The sequence below is a fragment of the Grampus griseus genome, assembly GCF_964374135.1.
Source record: "Grampus griseus genome assembly, chromosome: 19".
Lineage (NCBI taxonomy): Eukaryota > Metazoa > Chordata > Mammalia > Artiodactyla > Delphinidae > Grampus > Grampus griseus.
Genome location: NC_139013.1, coordinates 23,748,802 through 23,765,052, shown reverse-complemented (window position 1 = coordinate 23,765,052; position 16,251 = coordinate 23,748,802). Strand labels below are relative to the sequence as shown.

Here is a 16,251-nt window from a genome sequence, read left to right as displayed (position 1 = left end):
GGGTAATGTCAGACAGCTGTGCTTGTATTGGGCACTTCTCTGCCAGTCTTCCTAGTGCTTACACAATAGGAGCTCTCCTGAGGCCCTCTGTAATCTTGTCATACAGCATCACAGCATGTTATGCATCCACTTTTAAACTTTTTTATTAAAATTAGGAAGTAGGGAATGTAATAAAATAATATATGCACATGGTTAAAACAAATCAAGTACTAGAGTTTTTATTAAGAATAGCAGTCCCTTTGCTTCTACCAAACACCCTAGCTTCCTGAAGGTAACTACTTCGCATTGTTTTTAGCTGTTTGTTCTGATGTTTACCTAAATAATTATAAATAATATACTGCTATTTCTTATCAATATTAGGCATTATGCACTTTCTTTACGGTAAATGATGAGGCAAAAACTAGGCCCATTTTCTCAATTGCTATGGTCTGGATATTTGTATCTCCTCAAAATTAATGAATGTTGAAATCCTCATGCCCAATGTGATGGTATTAGGAGAATGGGGCCTTTGGGGGGTGATTAGGTCATGAGGACAGAACCCCCATGGATGAGATTAATACCCTTAGAAGAGAGGCTTGAGAGAGCTCCATTGCCCCTTCCACCATGTGAGGACACAACAAGAAGTCCGCAGTCTGGAAGAGGGCCCTCACCCGACCGTGCTGTCGCTCTGATTTTGGACTTCGAGCCTCCAGAGCTGAAAGAAATATCTGTTGTTTATAAGCCACTCAGTATGGCATTTTGTTACAGTAGCCCAAACAGACTAAGACACCAACATAGTTTTTCGTTTGTTTGGTTTTTGGTTTTTTTAGTTAAAGCAAGAAACAGGTTTATATAATTATGACATATAAATACTAGTTGTTGCAAGGCCAAGTACTTTATTATATTACATTATGTTCTCTTTCTGGTATAGCTTTTAATTTTTCCTGGGATTTTTATCTTCCCTTTTCTTACCTACTTATGAAATTTGCTTTAAACATCCCTAATATTTTACAAATATTCTTTTCATCTTAAGATATAAATATTCCTTTATATCTTAACTATTCTTTAAGCCTCTTTTTCTGGGAGAACACCCCTGGAGTCCTCTTCCCTCCTCCAGTCAGCTGGTTGCTCAGCTTATCTGCCGCATGGCTAAAATCTGTGGACTTCTATTTGCCACTCTTGGATGGAATTTAGTAATTACTTTATCTCTCATGTTTTTGGTGGCCTTCATCTTAAAATAGTTTCTCAAGAAAAGAATCCATGGGAGTAATTTTCTCAGCCTTTGGCATGCTAGAAATGTCTTTATTCTGCTTTATATTTGGTATGTAATGTGGATGTTATAGAATTATAGATTGAAGATCATTTTCCCTTAGCATTTTGAATGCATTGCTACCCTGTTTTCCCTGACTATCCAGACTTGCTACTGAGAATTTGATATTCTGATTATCATTCCTTTATGTGTGCCCTATTCCCACCCCGCCCACAGGGTTTTTCTCTAGTGGGCCTTTAAAAAGTAATCATGCTTGGATATTCTGTGGACCCTTTCAAGGTGGGATCTGGGTGCACTGGCTCCCAAACAAGATCTAATGTAACTTTTTTCACTAATGCATGGGGTCTTATGCATTTTAGTTCCAGGAAATGATTTGTGTTATTTCTTAAGTGCCATTCTGTCTTTTTGGAATGCCAGTTATTTGGACTTAGGATATCCTAGATGGACGTTTAAAGTTTCTTTTCTTTCATTTCTTTCTTTTTCTGATACTTTTGGAGGAATTTCTTCCACTTTGTCTTTTGGTTCTTCTATTGACTCTGTTTTGGCCATCATGTTCGTAATTTGCTAGTGCTCTTATTCTAATTATTTTTTTCTTAGCATTTTGATATCTGTTTTATGAATTCATTATCATCTTATATCTGTTTGAAAGCAGTAATTAAAATTTTGCTTTAGTTTTCTTTTCTACCCTGCATTACCTACTTTCCTCCAGTTTTTCTCTATTTTGCGTTCTGCTTTATTGGTTTCTGTCTTCATATTTGCCAGACTTTCTTCTGACATGGTTTTTTTTTTTAATGTTTCATACTAAATCTGAAAAGCCAGTTGGAAACCTTGTGTCTGGGCAGAATCTGTTGATAAGTGGCCTTTATCTTGGATCAATTAGAGAATTAGCGGTTGTTTGAGAGGATATTTTTTTTTTGGAAGTCTGTTATCTGGAGAAGAAAGCTCTTCTTCCCAGGCTGGCTCACTGTTGCTGGCATTCCACTGAGTGGATGTAATCCACTTTTTCTTATCCAGTGGCTGCATAGTAGTCAGCAGTATTTGACTCCTGTGAATTCAACCATACACTTACTTAAGCTAAACAGGCAGCCTCATTTACATATTAGCAGGCAGCAGGGAGCAGCTCCAGTTCTGAGTAAGATGGACTCTACCCTGCCAGTCCTGTGACTATAGTGATAAAACCTGGACAGAATGCATGGAACAGGTATTTAAGGACTCTGAAAAGTAAACAGTAGCAGGCAGATTGGGAAAGAAAACCAGAATTCACAGTACCACCAAACCAGTGGTGAGTTTACCATTTTTTCCATTGTTATCTCTCAGCCTGAACTCAATACAGCCTAATCTGGAAGTGGAAATGGGCACTAGGGCACAAAAGGAGCACCTGGAGAAGCCCTCTAGTTTAACTCAAGGGGCAGAAAATGGAGCATGTAATACTGTGCAAAAATCCGTTTTTGTTTTTCTTCATTCCATTGCACACCAGTTTCCAAACAGTCCTATGATGGTGGCAGTGGGAGCTTGCAGGACTCAAAATTCTGAAGGAGGAGAACCTTCCTCTCTGATTGGTGGGGTTGTGGTTCCAGGAGGATGGGGCTAGTCTCATTGCTTTCTCTCCCTCTCTGTCCTTTGGATGGACCAGGCACAGTTGCAGAAATGTAAGGCAAAGTGGGGTAACCAAAGCCCCATCTTTCTGACTGGAGGACTGAAAAGAAGAGCGCAGGGAATCAGAAAACACTAGAAAGATGGCAGAGAGGGAGGAGCTCAGGAAAATGACTCCATCAAAGTTGTGTGTGATCTCCTAGGTTCATCCCCAAGCTACACACATGCATGGATCTACTCCTTATCAGCAAAACAAAGACTTTTGAGAACAATAGAAAAACCACCATCCAGGTCCCAGATTGGCCACTGGGTATTGCACATGTGGGACAGATACAAATAGCACTGCAGAGGCTTTAAAAACTGAACTGATATTGGAACCACAGCTCACAGAAGACTGGGTACAGCTTGCAACCTGAATCTAACTAGGTCAATTACCTGCTAGAACAGAAATGTTGACATTCATCATGGGTTTAAACAAGACACAGAACTCATAATATTCAAAATGGATACAATACAGAATTACTTGGCATATGAAGACCGAGGAAAATACCAAATCTCATGAGAAAAAACAGTGGACACCAGTGCCAGGATGACACAGGTGTTGGAATTATTTAACAAAGAATTTAAGACATGTATTATAAAAATGCTCCAACAAGCAATCACAAGTACTCTTAAAGCTAATAGTAAAAGAGAAAGTTTCAGCGAAGAAATAGAAGACATAAAGAACCAAATGGAAAGGTTAGAACTGAAAACTACAGTAACCTAAATAACACCTCTCTGGATGAACTCAGTTTTTATTTTTTTAAAGATTAATTAATTTTTGGCTGCGTGAGGTCTTAGTTGCAGCACACAGGATCTTTCATTGCAGCGTGAGGGCTCTTCGTTGTGGCACACGGGTTTCTCTCTAGTTGTGGAGTGCAGGTTTTCTCTTCTCTAGTTGTGGCGTGCAGGCTCTAGAGTGTGTGGGCTCTGTATTTGTGGTGCGTGGGCTCTGTAGTTTGCAACATGCAGGCTCTCTAGTTAAGGCGTGCGAGCTTAGTAGTTGTGGCGCGAGGGCTTAGTTGCCCTGTGGCACGTGGGATCTTAGTTCCCTGACGAGGGCTCGAACCTGAATCCGCTGCACTGGAAGGCATATTGTTTACCACTGGACCATCAGGAAGTCCCTGAACTCAGTTTTTAAATGGAGATGACGGAGTAGTCAGTGAACTTGAAGATAGAACAATGGAAGTTATCTAATCTGAACAAGGTGAGTAGAGGAGAAAGTGTGGTGCTAAACAAAATATTTGGAGAAATAATAGCTGAAGACTTCCCAAGTTTGGCAGAAGATGTAAACATAATGATTCAAGAAACTGTGAACTCAAGCATAATAAACTCAAAGAATTCCACACCAAGCATGTCATAACCACACTGCTGAAAACTGAAGACACATTAAAAATCATGAAAGTATCAAGACAAAAACACAGTTCAGGGAACAGCAACTACAGTGAGTACAGATTTCTCATCAGAAACCATGGAGACCAGAGAAGTGACACAATATTATTTAAGTGGTGAAAGAAAAGGACTTTTAACCAAGAATTTTCTGTCAAGTGAAATGAAAGTGAAATAAAGCATGATAAAGCATTCTCGGTTGAAGAAAACACTAAAATCATTGCCAGTAGCCTGCTGGAAAAGAATTGCTGAAGGAAGTTCTTCAGACAGAAATGATATACTATATCTGGGTAAATACAATAGATTACTTTCTCCTGTTGAGTTCTTTAAAGTGAGTTAATGGTTGAAAGTAAAATTTATGACATCATCTGATAGGATTTCAAATGTATGTACGTGGAATTGATGAGATAGCTGTAACATACAAGAGAGAGCAGGGAGGGTAGAGACTGAGGGTAAAGGAACCCATATGATGGTGGTGGTCTAAAATTTATACCCACAGGAGTTTAAATTATGGAGGTGACTGAGTGATGGCACGGAGAAGTCAATGCCATTGAAAGAAGAGTTTAACATTTCCCAAGACAAGAGGGCATGCCTCACCTTGCAGGGCCATCAGGTTTTTGGCAGGAGGCAGAAGCAGGAGTAAGGGGAAAGGCATAGCAGGGTAAACAGTTTAGGACTGGCTAGTTTGGATAATCCCTGCCAGCTTTGGGGCATAGGGGATGCCCTTAGTTGTTTGGTACCTGGTCCTGGCTTGATACAGGACTTGATTTGTGAATTAGATAAGGAGAAGGGGTGGGGGCACAGCACTGTACTCGAAAGGCATGCTGTAAGCAGGCTGGCCACAACTCCTAGGAATTAGCTAGCTGGGCGGGTGAGTCTCTCCCCAGGTCTGAAAGGCCTCCCAAGATGTCAAAGCATCATAAGATATAGAAAATAAAAAACACGAATAGTATGGGTGGTAAGGTTTATACATTCCTATTGAAGTGATAGACTACTGATTTTAAGTGGACTGTGAAAATTAAATATGTAATTGATCGCATGACTACTTTAAAAACTACATAAAGAGATACAGTAAAAATGCAATAAATTACATTGTAATACTAAAAAATGTTTGCATAATGCACAAGAAGGCCAGATAGGGAAAAAAGGAATTAAAAATAGGGAACAGGCAGAAAACAAACAAATGGTAGACTTAAATCCAAACTTACTGATACTTTCATTGAAATTAAACAGTCTAAACACACCAATTTAAAAGAGATTATCAGAATGGATTTAAAAAACAACCAAACTGTGTGTTGTCTTCAAGAGACTTATTTCAAATATAATGATACAGGTAAGTTAAAATTAAAAGGAGGGGAAAATATACTGTGTAAACATTAACCAAAAGGAAGCTTGGAGTGGCAATATTACTGTCAGACAAAATAGCCTTCAGAGCAAAGAGAGGGTCAATTTACTGAAAAGATATAACATTGCTAAATGTGTATATTCCTAATAATAGAGCTGCAAAATAGTTAAAAACTGGTAGAACTGAAAGGAGAAATTGACATACCTACAGTAATAGTTGGAGGCTTCAACATGTTTCTCTCAACAGTTGATAGAACCATGAGACAGAAAATCCGCAAGGATATAAGAGAACTCAACACCGCCAACCAACCAGGTTCTAATTGATGTTTATAGAACACTCTGTCCAGCAACAGCAGAATACACATTCTTTTCAATGCCCACGGAATGTATATCATGATAGATTATAACCTGGGCATAAAACGAATCTCAACAAATTCAAAAGAACTGAAATCATATAGAGTGTGTTCTCTGACCACAAAGGAATCAAACTAGAAATCAGTAACAGAAAGATAACAAGAAAATATCCAAATACTTGGAAACTCAACAACAGACCTCTGAATATTAGATAATTTGAAGAGAAATTTTAAAATACATTGAGCTGAAGGAAAATGAAAATAATATATATTAAAATTTGTGAGATGTAGCTAAAGCAGTGATGAAAGAGAAATATTTTTAAATTTTAAAAATATATTTATTTTTGGCTGCATTGGGTCTTCGTTGCTGCGCATGGGCTTTTCTCTAGTTGCGGTGAGCAGGGGCTACTTTTCGTTTTGGTGCGTGGGCTTCTTATTGCGGTGGCTTCTCTTTGTTGCGGAGCACGGGCTCTAGGCACATGGGCTTCAGTAGTTGTGGCACACGGGCTCAGTGGTTGTGGCTTGCGGGCTCTAAAGCGCAGGCTCAGTAGTTGTGGCGAACGGGCTAAGTTGCTCCGTGGCATGTGGGATCTTCCCGGACCAGGGATTGAACCCCTGTCCCCTGTATTGGCAGGTGGATTCCTAACCACTGCGCCACCAGGGAAGTCCCCTGAAAGAGAAATTTATAACACATATTACATTAAAAAAGAAGAAAAGTCTCAAATCAATAATCTAAGCTTTCACCTCTAGGAACTAGAAAAAGATGAGTAAAATAAACTCAAAGTAAGCAAGGGGAAGGAAATAAAGAGCAGAGGTCAGTGAAGTTGAAAATACAGAAATAATAAACTCGATGAAACAACAAGCTTGTTCTTTAGGGGAAAAAGTCAGTGAAATTGACAAACTTCAGCAACACTGAAGAAGACATAAATTACTAATAATCAGGATATCAGCTACAGACCCTGCAGACATCAAAAAGATAAGGAAATCCTACAACTTTACACACGTAAATTTGACAACTTAGATGAAATTAGCCAATTCCTCAAAAAGTGGAGACTACCATAACTTACCCAATATGAAATAGATAATTTGAATAAGACCTACAGCTGTTAGGGAAATTGAATTAATAATTTTAAAATTCTCAAATCACAGCAAGATCCTTTTTGACTCACCTCCTAGAGAAATTGAAATAAAAACAAAAATAAACAAATGGGACCTAACGAAACTTAAAAGCTTTTGCACAGCAAAGGAAACCATAAACAAGACAAAAAGGCAACCCTCAGAGTGGGAGAAAATGTTTGCAAACGAAGCAACTGACAAAGGATTAATCTCCAAAATATACAAGCAGCTCATGCACCTCAATATCAAAAAAACAAACAACTCAATCCAAAAATGGGCGGAAGACCTAAATAGACATTTCTTCAAAGAAGACATACAGATGGCCAATAAACACATGAAAGGATGCTCAGCATCACTAATCATTAGAGAAAGGCAAATCAAAACTACAATGAGGTATCATCTCACACCGGTCAGAATGTCCATCATCAAAAAACCTACAAACAATAAATGCTGGAGAGAGTAATGTAGATTGATACAGCCACTTTGGAGAACAGTATGGAGGTTCCTTAAAAAAGTAAAAATAGAACTACCATATGACCCAGCAGTGCCACTACTGGGCATATACCCTAAGAAAACCATAATTCAAAAAGAGTCGTGTACCACAATGATCATTGCAGCACTATTTAGAATAGCCAGGACATGGAAGCAACCTAAGTGTCCATTGACAGATGAATAGATAAAGAAGATGTGGCACATATATACAATGGAATATTACTCAGCCATAAAAAGAAATGAAATTGAGTTATTTGTAGTGAGGTGGATGGACCGAGCGACTGTCATACAGAGTGAAGTAAGTCAGAAAGAGAACAACAAATACTGTATGCTAACACATATATATGGAATCTTTTTAAAAAAATGGTTCTGAAGAACCTAGGGGCAGGACAGGAATAAAGATGCAGATGCAGGGAATGGACTTGAGAACACGGGGAGGGGGAAGGGTAAGCTGGGACAAAGTGAGAGAGTAGCTTTGAGATATATACACTACCAAATGTAAAATAGATGGCTAGTGGGAAGCAGCCTCATAGCACAGGGAGATCAGCTCAATGTTTTGTGACCACCTAGATGGCGGTGGGGGATAGGGAGGGTGGGAGGGAGACGCAAGAGGGAAGGGATATGGGGATATATGTATACATATAGCTGGTTCACTTTGTTATACAGCAGAAACTAACACAACATTGTAAAGCAGTTATACTCCAATAAAGATGTTAAAAAAAAATAAAATAAAATTCTCATAAAAGGGACTTCCCTGGTCATCCAGTGGTTAAGACTTTGCGCTCCCAATGCAGGCGGCCTGGGTTCGATCCCTGGTCGGGGAAACTAGATTCCGCATGCTGCAATGAAGCTCCTGCGTGCGACAATAAAGACCCTATGTGCTGCAACTGAAACTCGGCACAGCCAAATAAATAAATACTAAAAAAAAAATTCTCAAGAAAGAAATTGCTGGGCCAAGCTGTTTCACTGGAGAAGTCTACAAAGTGTTTAAAAGAGTTAACACCAATTCTGCACAATCTCTTCTAGAAAATACAAGAGCAGAGAACACTCCTATATTCATTCGTAATCAGTATTTTCCCGATGCTAAAACCAGACAAAGCAGTACAAAATATAGCAAATAGAATCCATCAATGTATAAAAAAATTATACATCATGACCAAGCGGTGATTATTCCAGGGATAGAAGGCTGGTTAAATATTGAAAAATCAGTTAATGTAATCTATCATACGAACAGGCTGAAGAAGTGAAATCATAACATGATTACATCAGTTGATTTAGTAAGGCATTTAACAAGTTTCAACACTCATGTTTCATGTTCATGCTCCTAGAAAAGTAGGAATATAGGGTAACTTCCTTAATTTGATGAAGAATATCTACAAAAAGTTTAACTTAATGGTGAAAGATTGAATGTTTTCTCCAAAGACTGAACGAAAGCAAGCATGTCAGCTCTCACCACTGCTTTTCAGCACAGTGCTGGAAGTTCTACCAGTACAATAAGGCAAGAAAGTAAAAGGCATATAGATCAGAAAAAAAAAACAAAAGGAAATGACATAATTGTCTGCATAGAAAATCCCAGGGTATCTAGAAGAAAAAAATCCTAGAATTAGAAATATGATCAGCAGGGTCACAGGATATATGACCAATATACAAAAATCAATTGTATTTCTATTTATTAGCAATGAACACATAGGAACCAAAATTAAAATGCAGTGCCATGTTCAGTTGCTCAAAAAAATGAAATACTTGGGCGTAAACCTCATAAAATGTGTATAGGACTCAAAACTATAAAACAGTGATGAAAGAAAGCAGAGATCTGGAGAACTGGAGAGACATACCATGTTCATGCATCAGAAGAGTCAGCAGATGTCACTTGTCCTCAAATCAATGTGCAAGTTTAACATAATTGCTAAATAAGATTATGCTAAAATTTGATTTGGAAAGGCAAAGAAACTAAAATAGCTAAAAATAATTTTTAAAAGAAGAATAAAGTGGGAGCAGTCATTGTCCAATTTTAAGACATTAGATAATTATAATAGTCAAGACTGGTATTGGTGAAGGGATAAATTCATAAGTTGATGGGACAGAATAGGAAACCCAGATATAGACCCACACAAGTTTGGCCAACTGATTTTTGACAAACAGGCAAAAGCAATTCAATAGAGAAAAGATAGTCTTTTCAGGAAATGATGCTAGAGCAACTAGATATCCATAAGCAAAAAATGAACCTCGAACAAAGCCTCACATTTGATAACAAAAATGAACTCAAAATGGATTATAGATTTAAATGTAAAACTTTTAGATGCTAACACATGAGAAATCTTTGGGACCTAAGTCTTGATGAAGAAAAAACCAATAAATGGGCTTCCTTAAAATCAAAAACTTTTTCTGTCACAAAAGAGGATGAAAAGACAAACTATAGATAAGGGGAAAATATTTGCAAGCCACTTACTTGACAAAGGATTCATTCATACCACCAAGCCCATAGATATTCCACGTTTATCCAAAAGAACATAAGAGAGTAAAGAATTCATGACTGAACATTATTATAGTGCGTGGGTTGAGCTTTTCCCCTTGATGTTTTCCTTGTATTTCTGGTGTTCCATTTCCTTGTAGGAATCTTGTAGTTCATGTGTAAACAAGGAATATGTACACATTTGTATATAAATTCTAGTGGAGGACATGTGGCCATTATAACAGCAAGTGTACATAGTACGTGCAAGTTTGTAAAGCCTCATTGTAACCGGTTGCACAGGTTGAACTTTTTAAAATAGCACCATTTTGGATAACGCCATTCTGATTTTAGTGTAAAGTATAGATCAGATATCGCCAGGCTCATTTCTTACAGATGTCTGTCCAGAAAGCTCTCACTGATAATTTGAAGTAACAGTGTTTATTATTTAGTAAGCACGTGTGAGACACTATTGTCAGAACTTTACATTTATTATTTCTTTGAATTTCCTCAAAACACCTGAGATTGCACTAGCCTCTCTCTCTTTCACTGTTGCAGAAACTGGGCTCAGAAGGGTTAGGTAACTTGAGCAAGGTCACCAGTTGCATGGCTGGAATTTGAGCCTAGGAACTGGCTCCAGTGCCCAGGTTATTAACAAGTATGCTCCATTGTTTGTGGGAGTGCTTTTTGCATGTTTACTTGATTCACACTTCAGCCTCCAGTGGCAACCTAATTGCTTAAGAACCCAGTTCCCTTTTTTACCTCCTTCAGGCCTCTTTCAATATCAAATTTCACTGGAAACCGTAGCTTTATATCTGAGAAAGGCAGTACTATTCAGCATTCTGTGGTTCTTTATATTTAGATCTACATTTAAATAGTCTGGTCTTCTTGGAAAACAGATGTAAAAGTATATAGGGTATATACATTGTTCCAGCCAGCTAGAAGAATTTTTTTGTTAAACTGATCTTGTTATTAAATGCCTTCAAAAAAATCAGTCTGTTTCATCTGGAAACAATAGTAGCAAAACAAAAGTCAAGGTTTGTTCTAGAGTAAATCATTTGATTTGATTATCTTCTCTCTTAATTATGTCATAGTAGTAATAAATGACTAGTAACAAGCAAAGATGTTTATTCTTTATAGACATAAATAAATCCAGTCTTGTCATTGTCCACTGTGCAGCTGGGCAAACTCCTAAGATCACATTGCAAGATACACTATTGAAAATGTTATACATACCTACCTTTTAGACTTAGATGCAAAGTTTTCAGTTCCCTGAAAACAATTAAGTGACTTATATCTGTTATTTTAAATATTTCAGTTAAAACGTGGTATTTTTTCCAAGGATGTTAGCATGCTTTTGACTTTTGTGCAGCTTGATATTGGTAATTTCATGTGTAACATAGTAATGTGCTGTAAGGAGCTTTTGAAAATTGATCTAATTTCTTATTTTCTCTTTACAGGAATATATTAAAGGAATCTGTGAACCCGAACTAGAAGAAAGAGAATGTTACCCCAAGGCCATGCACTGCATTTTTGTTGGGGCACAGAGCCTGTTTCTGAAGAGCTTGATTCAGGACACCTGTGCCGATCTCTGCATTCTCGACATCGGTCTTCTTGGCATCAGAGGAAGTGCCGAAGCTGTGGTCATGGCTAGGAGTCACATTCAGCAGTTTGTAAAGCTCTTCGAGAATAATGAGAACCTACCCAACAGCCAAAAAGAATCAGAGGTAAAAAGGGAATTTAAACAATTTGTTGAAGCTCGTGCAGACAGTTACACAATGGACTTGTTGATTTTACCCACTTCCTTGAAAAAAGAACTTTTGGCACTCACCCAAGGTGAGGAGAATCTATTTGAAACAGGAGATGATGACGTAATTGAAATTAGAGATTCTAAACAAACAGAGTTTACACAGAATGCTGCCACAGGGCTGAATATTTCCAGAGATGAAATTGTTTTGCAGGAAGAGGCAAGAAATAAAGCTGGGACTCCTGTTTCTGAGCTTACAAAACAAATGGACACAGTCTTTTCTAGTTCACAGGATGTACTTTTTGTTCCAATAAATGGTGTAATGCCAGATGAAGAGGCGCTTTCCAAAGACAGAGTGTGTCACAAAAGGAGGTTTTCTGATTCTGAAGAAAGGCATACCAAGAAACAGTTTTCTTTGGAAAATGTTCAAGAGGGAGAGCTTTTACATGATGGTAAGACATTAGCTGGAAGTGTCATCATTGACCTATCTGATTCTTCTACTGATGCTGAAAATTTAAGTCCAGATGTAAAAGACACTACTGAGGAAATGGAATACAACATCCTTGTAAACTTTTTTAAAACCATGGGCTATTCCCAAGAAATTGTAGAAAAGGTCATTAGGGAGTATGGGCCGTCTACTGAACCATTATTACTCTTGGAGGAAATTGAAAAGGAAAATAAAAGAGTCCAAGAAGACAGAGAATTTCCACCTGGTACTGTGTATCCAGAGACCAAGAGAACCAAAAATAAAGGTGTTTGTAGCAGCATAAATGAGCTTACAGCAGATTCCACTCCAAAGAAAACACAGACTCACACACAGCAAAATATGGTAGAAAATTTTTCTCAGTTACCATTCAAAGTAGAATCGAAACCATGTACCTCAAATTGCAAAATTAATAGTTTCAGAACAGTGCCAATAGAACAGAAACAAGAAATCTGGAGTTCAAATCAGAGCTACCTTTGTAATATGGACCTTGAAACTGATGGCCTTTTACCCTCTCTAGCCCCTTCAAGTCCCAAAGAAATTGTCAGTTTTGTTTCAAGAGGAGCTTCAAGTCACCAGCCCAGAATTCCAGTTTTTCCTGAAAATGGTGTGCAGCAGCAAGCAGAACCCTTGCTTCCAAATAATATGAAGTCTGCCTGTGAAAACCGCTCGAGGTGTTGTGCCTCTCCTCAGTCTAAGCCAAATTGTCCACCCCTTTCTCCACCAATGCCGCTGCCCCAACTGTTACCTTCAGTTACTGATGCAAGGTTGGCAGGACCTTCTGAGCACATCGATTCCTCAGTTACTGGGGTTCAAAGATTTCGAGATACTCTGAAAGTGCCCTACAAGCTGGAATTAAAAAATGAACCAGGGAGGACGGATTTGAAGCACATTGTTATAGATGGGAGCAATGTTGCAATTACGTAAGTCCACTCTCTTCAAATTATCGTTTTCAGTAGGCCTCTTAGCCATGTCTCAGAATTGCATGTGTTTGTAGGAACTATCCTGTGTGTCTGTGTAGTTGACCTATAGCCTTACCTGACAAAAAGAAAGAAGAAAACAGCTGATTGGGAAAGTTTTGTTATTCCACCCTCTGGCATCGTATAAACTCTTTCTTCACTCTGCTGAACCTGTATTTCTGAGAGCAAGGAATGATAGAAAACTTGCCTTTTCACATTGCGTTTCCCAGTGATAAGCAGTAAAGAGACTTTTAAATCCTTAGGTTCTTAATGCCATGAACACCATTCGGTTTTGAATACGAGGATGAAGCTTAAGACAAAAAAGAGATTTTTTCTTTTTATGTACAGCATGCCAGGTCTTTAGCCATGTATGTGCAGGGATAATAGGTGTGATGTACTCCTGTTATACTTTTGTTGATAGAGTGATAGCAATTTCCTTTCTAAGGAAATTCTTCAGTTTGGGCTTCTTTATGGGCCTCTGCTCCTACTAAAAGTTTGTATATTTGTTTTTAGTAAAAGGAGTTAAATGATCGTTTCCATTTAGCCTGTCTTGGAACCCTCTTAGGATTCTGATTTTATACTTCCAGTGTGGGATTGGATTTGTTCTCTAAGGGGCGGTTTGATATAGTGACTAAGGAGAGTTTGGGGGTCAGAGAGTCTCCACCTCACTGTGGACCAGCTGTTTGACATCAGGCAGGTTTCGGCCTCCTGAGTTTCACTTGCTACAGCCTTTTGCCCCGTCCTAAAGGACATCTTTATCACGCCATTTCAACAACTGCTAGGTAGTCTCCCTCCGGTTTTCAAAACCAGTTACTCCACTGATTTTGAAGAAGTCTTCAAGGTGTAGCATTTAAGTAGCTGCAGTTCAAGAAATGGGGCATGGAAGGTTGGCAGGACCTTCTGACATGGAGTGAAGTCGTTGAAATACAATTGGCCCTTTAACGATGGACATTGGACATGGAATGAAGTCGTTGAAATACAACTGGCCCTTTAACGATGTGAGGTTAGGGGGCACCGACCCTCTGCCCAGGCAAAATAACTTTACTATTCGGCCCTCCATAAAGCTGTTCTGAGTCCTTGGATCATACAGTACTGTAGTATTTACTACTGGAAAAAATAATTCACGTTTAAGTGGACCTTGAAGTTCAGACCTTGTGTTGTTCAAGGGTCAGCTGTACTTTTCTGAATTGCTGAATGTTTATGTGACCTCTTTCCTAGGAGTTCTAAAAGATCAGTTAATCCCCTGATTTTTCAGGAATACTTGATAAAATTGAAAAATAAAGTGAATTTTATTATTAAAATACACATTTATTATGTATTCATTATTTTTTGTTTTGTTGATTTTTTTTTTGGTTAGAATTTTCAAAGAAATTCACAAGAAGATAATAGGATGAATTCCATGTGGGATTCGCATGTGCGAAATTCCATTTGGGATTCGCATGTGCCCATCACATACATGGCCCATCTTGTTTCATCATTTCAAACATTGTTTCACCTATACCCCCACCTGCTGCCTTTCACCCATTTTGAAGGAATTCTCAGATATTTCATTTCCATCTATAAATATTTTAGTATCTATTTTTTAAAATGCAGGGATTCTTTTGATTTTTATTTTTTTGAATGGTGCTGTACTTTGCTGTCAAAAAAAGAAGAAAATGCCAGCATTTCATATGTTAAAGTTTGAATATAGGCAGTAAAAATGTGTAATATACTTGTCTTCATTTCCAAATAATACTGTTTATTGTCATTTCACTTTGTTTTTTGGCAGTTCTTTTGGGGGAAACCCAGCAAATGACCCACAGCTGCATAGCATTATCTAAGTAAAAATGTAAAGTGCAATTTCAATCACTCACAGTCCAAGCCCCACAGTAGTTCCTCCTTGTTACAATTTCTTGAGCCAAATGATGATATAAAATTTAGGTCACGATTATGAGTAATATTAATCCTTTCTCATTTTTCTGTGTATGGAGAGATTTCCCAAATTGGTGTTCAAAGACTAAGAAATGCAAATTAAGGTAGAATGAGCAGTGATAATGACACTTTTAAAAAACCTTTTTGTGGTAACTAGTATATTTCTCAAAGGGGTCACTATTGGAATTTAGCGTGGCACTGGCTATCCAGGACAGGGTGTTTTGCATATCTAGTCCCTCCTACTTTGCCCGTACTGCCCTCCGGCCATTGTGACACCCCAAAACAGTGTCACATATTTCCTAACACCCTTCAGTACAGTACCATTTCTTTTGAAAACCGCTGAATTAGTGCACTAAGGGAAACCATAAGCTGATTATTTGAGAGAGGATTTCGATTTTCTTTGAATTCACAGGTGTCTCAAAAGCAACTCTTTTACAAAGGATGTATTATCCTAAGAAGACAGACTTATACTTAATTTGATGTAGATTGATCTGAAAACATCAGTAATTAAAATTAACTCTTATTCTGGGAAGAAACTCTTTAATGGGTACAGGGTTTTATTTTGGAGTGATGGAAATGTTTTGGAATAAGATATAAATGGTGGTTGCACAACATTGTGAATGTACTAAATGCCACTGAATTGTTCACTTTAAAATGATTATTTTATGTTATGTGAATTTCACCTTAATTTTTTTAAGTCAGAAAAAATTATTATTCTAAATCAACTGCTTCAATATTATATGTGAATTATAGACTATAACTTCCATAAAAGAAGCGATGCGTGTCTGTTCTGTTCCCTCAACTACCCCCAAGGTCCATGGTGCCTGGCACATAGTAGCCAATTGGTGACGATGGCTTGAATGAATCAATGAATTAAAGACTAAGAAAGATTAGGATTGTTTAAATGATTTTTCACCACCCATTTATATTGCTATTCCAACTGCTATTCTACTAATCAATTTGGATTACATTTGAACAAATACTTGGAGTCTGTTTTTTTAAATAAATTTATTTATTTTATTTTTATTTATTTTTGGCTGCATTGGGTCTTTGTTGCTGCGCTCAGGCTTTCTGTAGTTGCGGCGAGCCGGGGCTACTCTTAGTTGCATTGCGCTGGCTTCTCATC

At 37.9% G+C, this 16,251-nt stretch overlaps 1 protein-coding gene across 1 annotated transcript in view; it reads left to right on the top strand.

Annotated features, from left to right (window-relative positions):
* N4BP1 (NEDD4 binding protein 1) overlaps window positions 1-16,251 on the top strand; it is a 48,246-nt gene that overhangs the window by 15,375 nt on the left and 16,620 nt on the right. Inside the window, exon 2 of the mRNA XM_082676259.1 lies at window positions 11,485-13,178. Within this exon, the coding sequence (XP_082532385.1) occupies window positions 11,485-13,178 (1,694 nt within the window). The remainder of the gene's footprint in view (window positions 1-11,484; window positions 13,179-16,251) is intronic.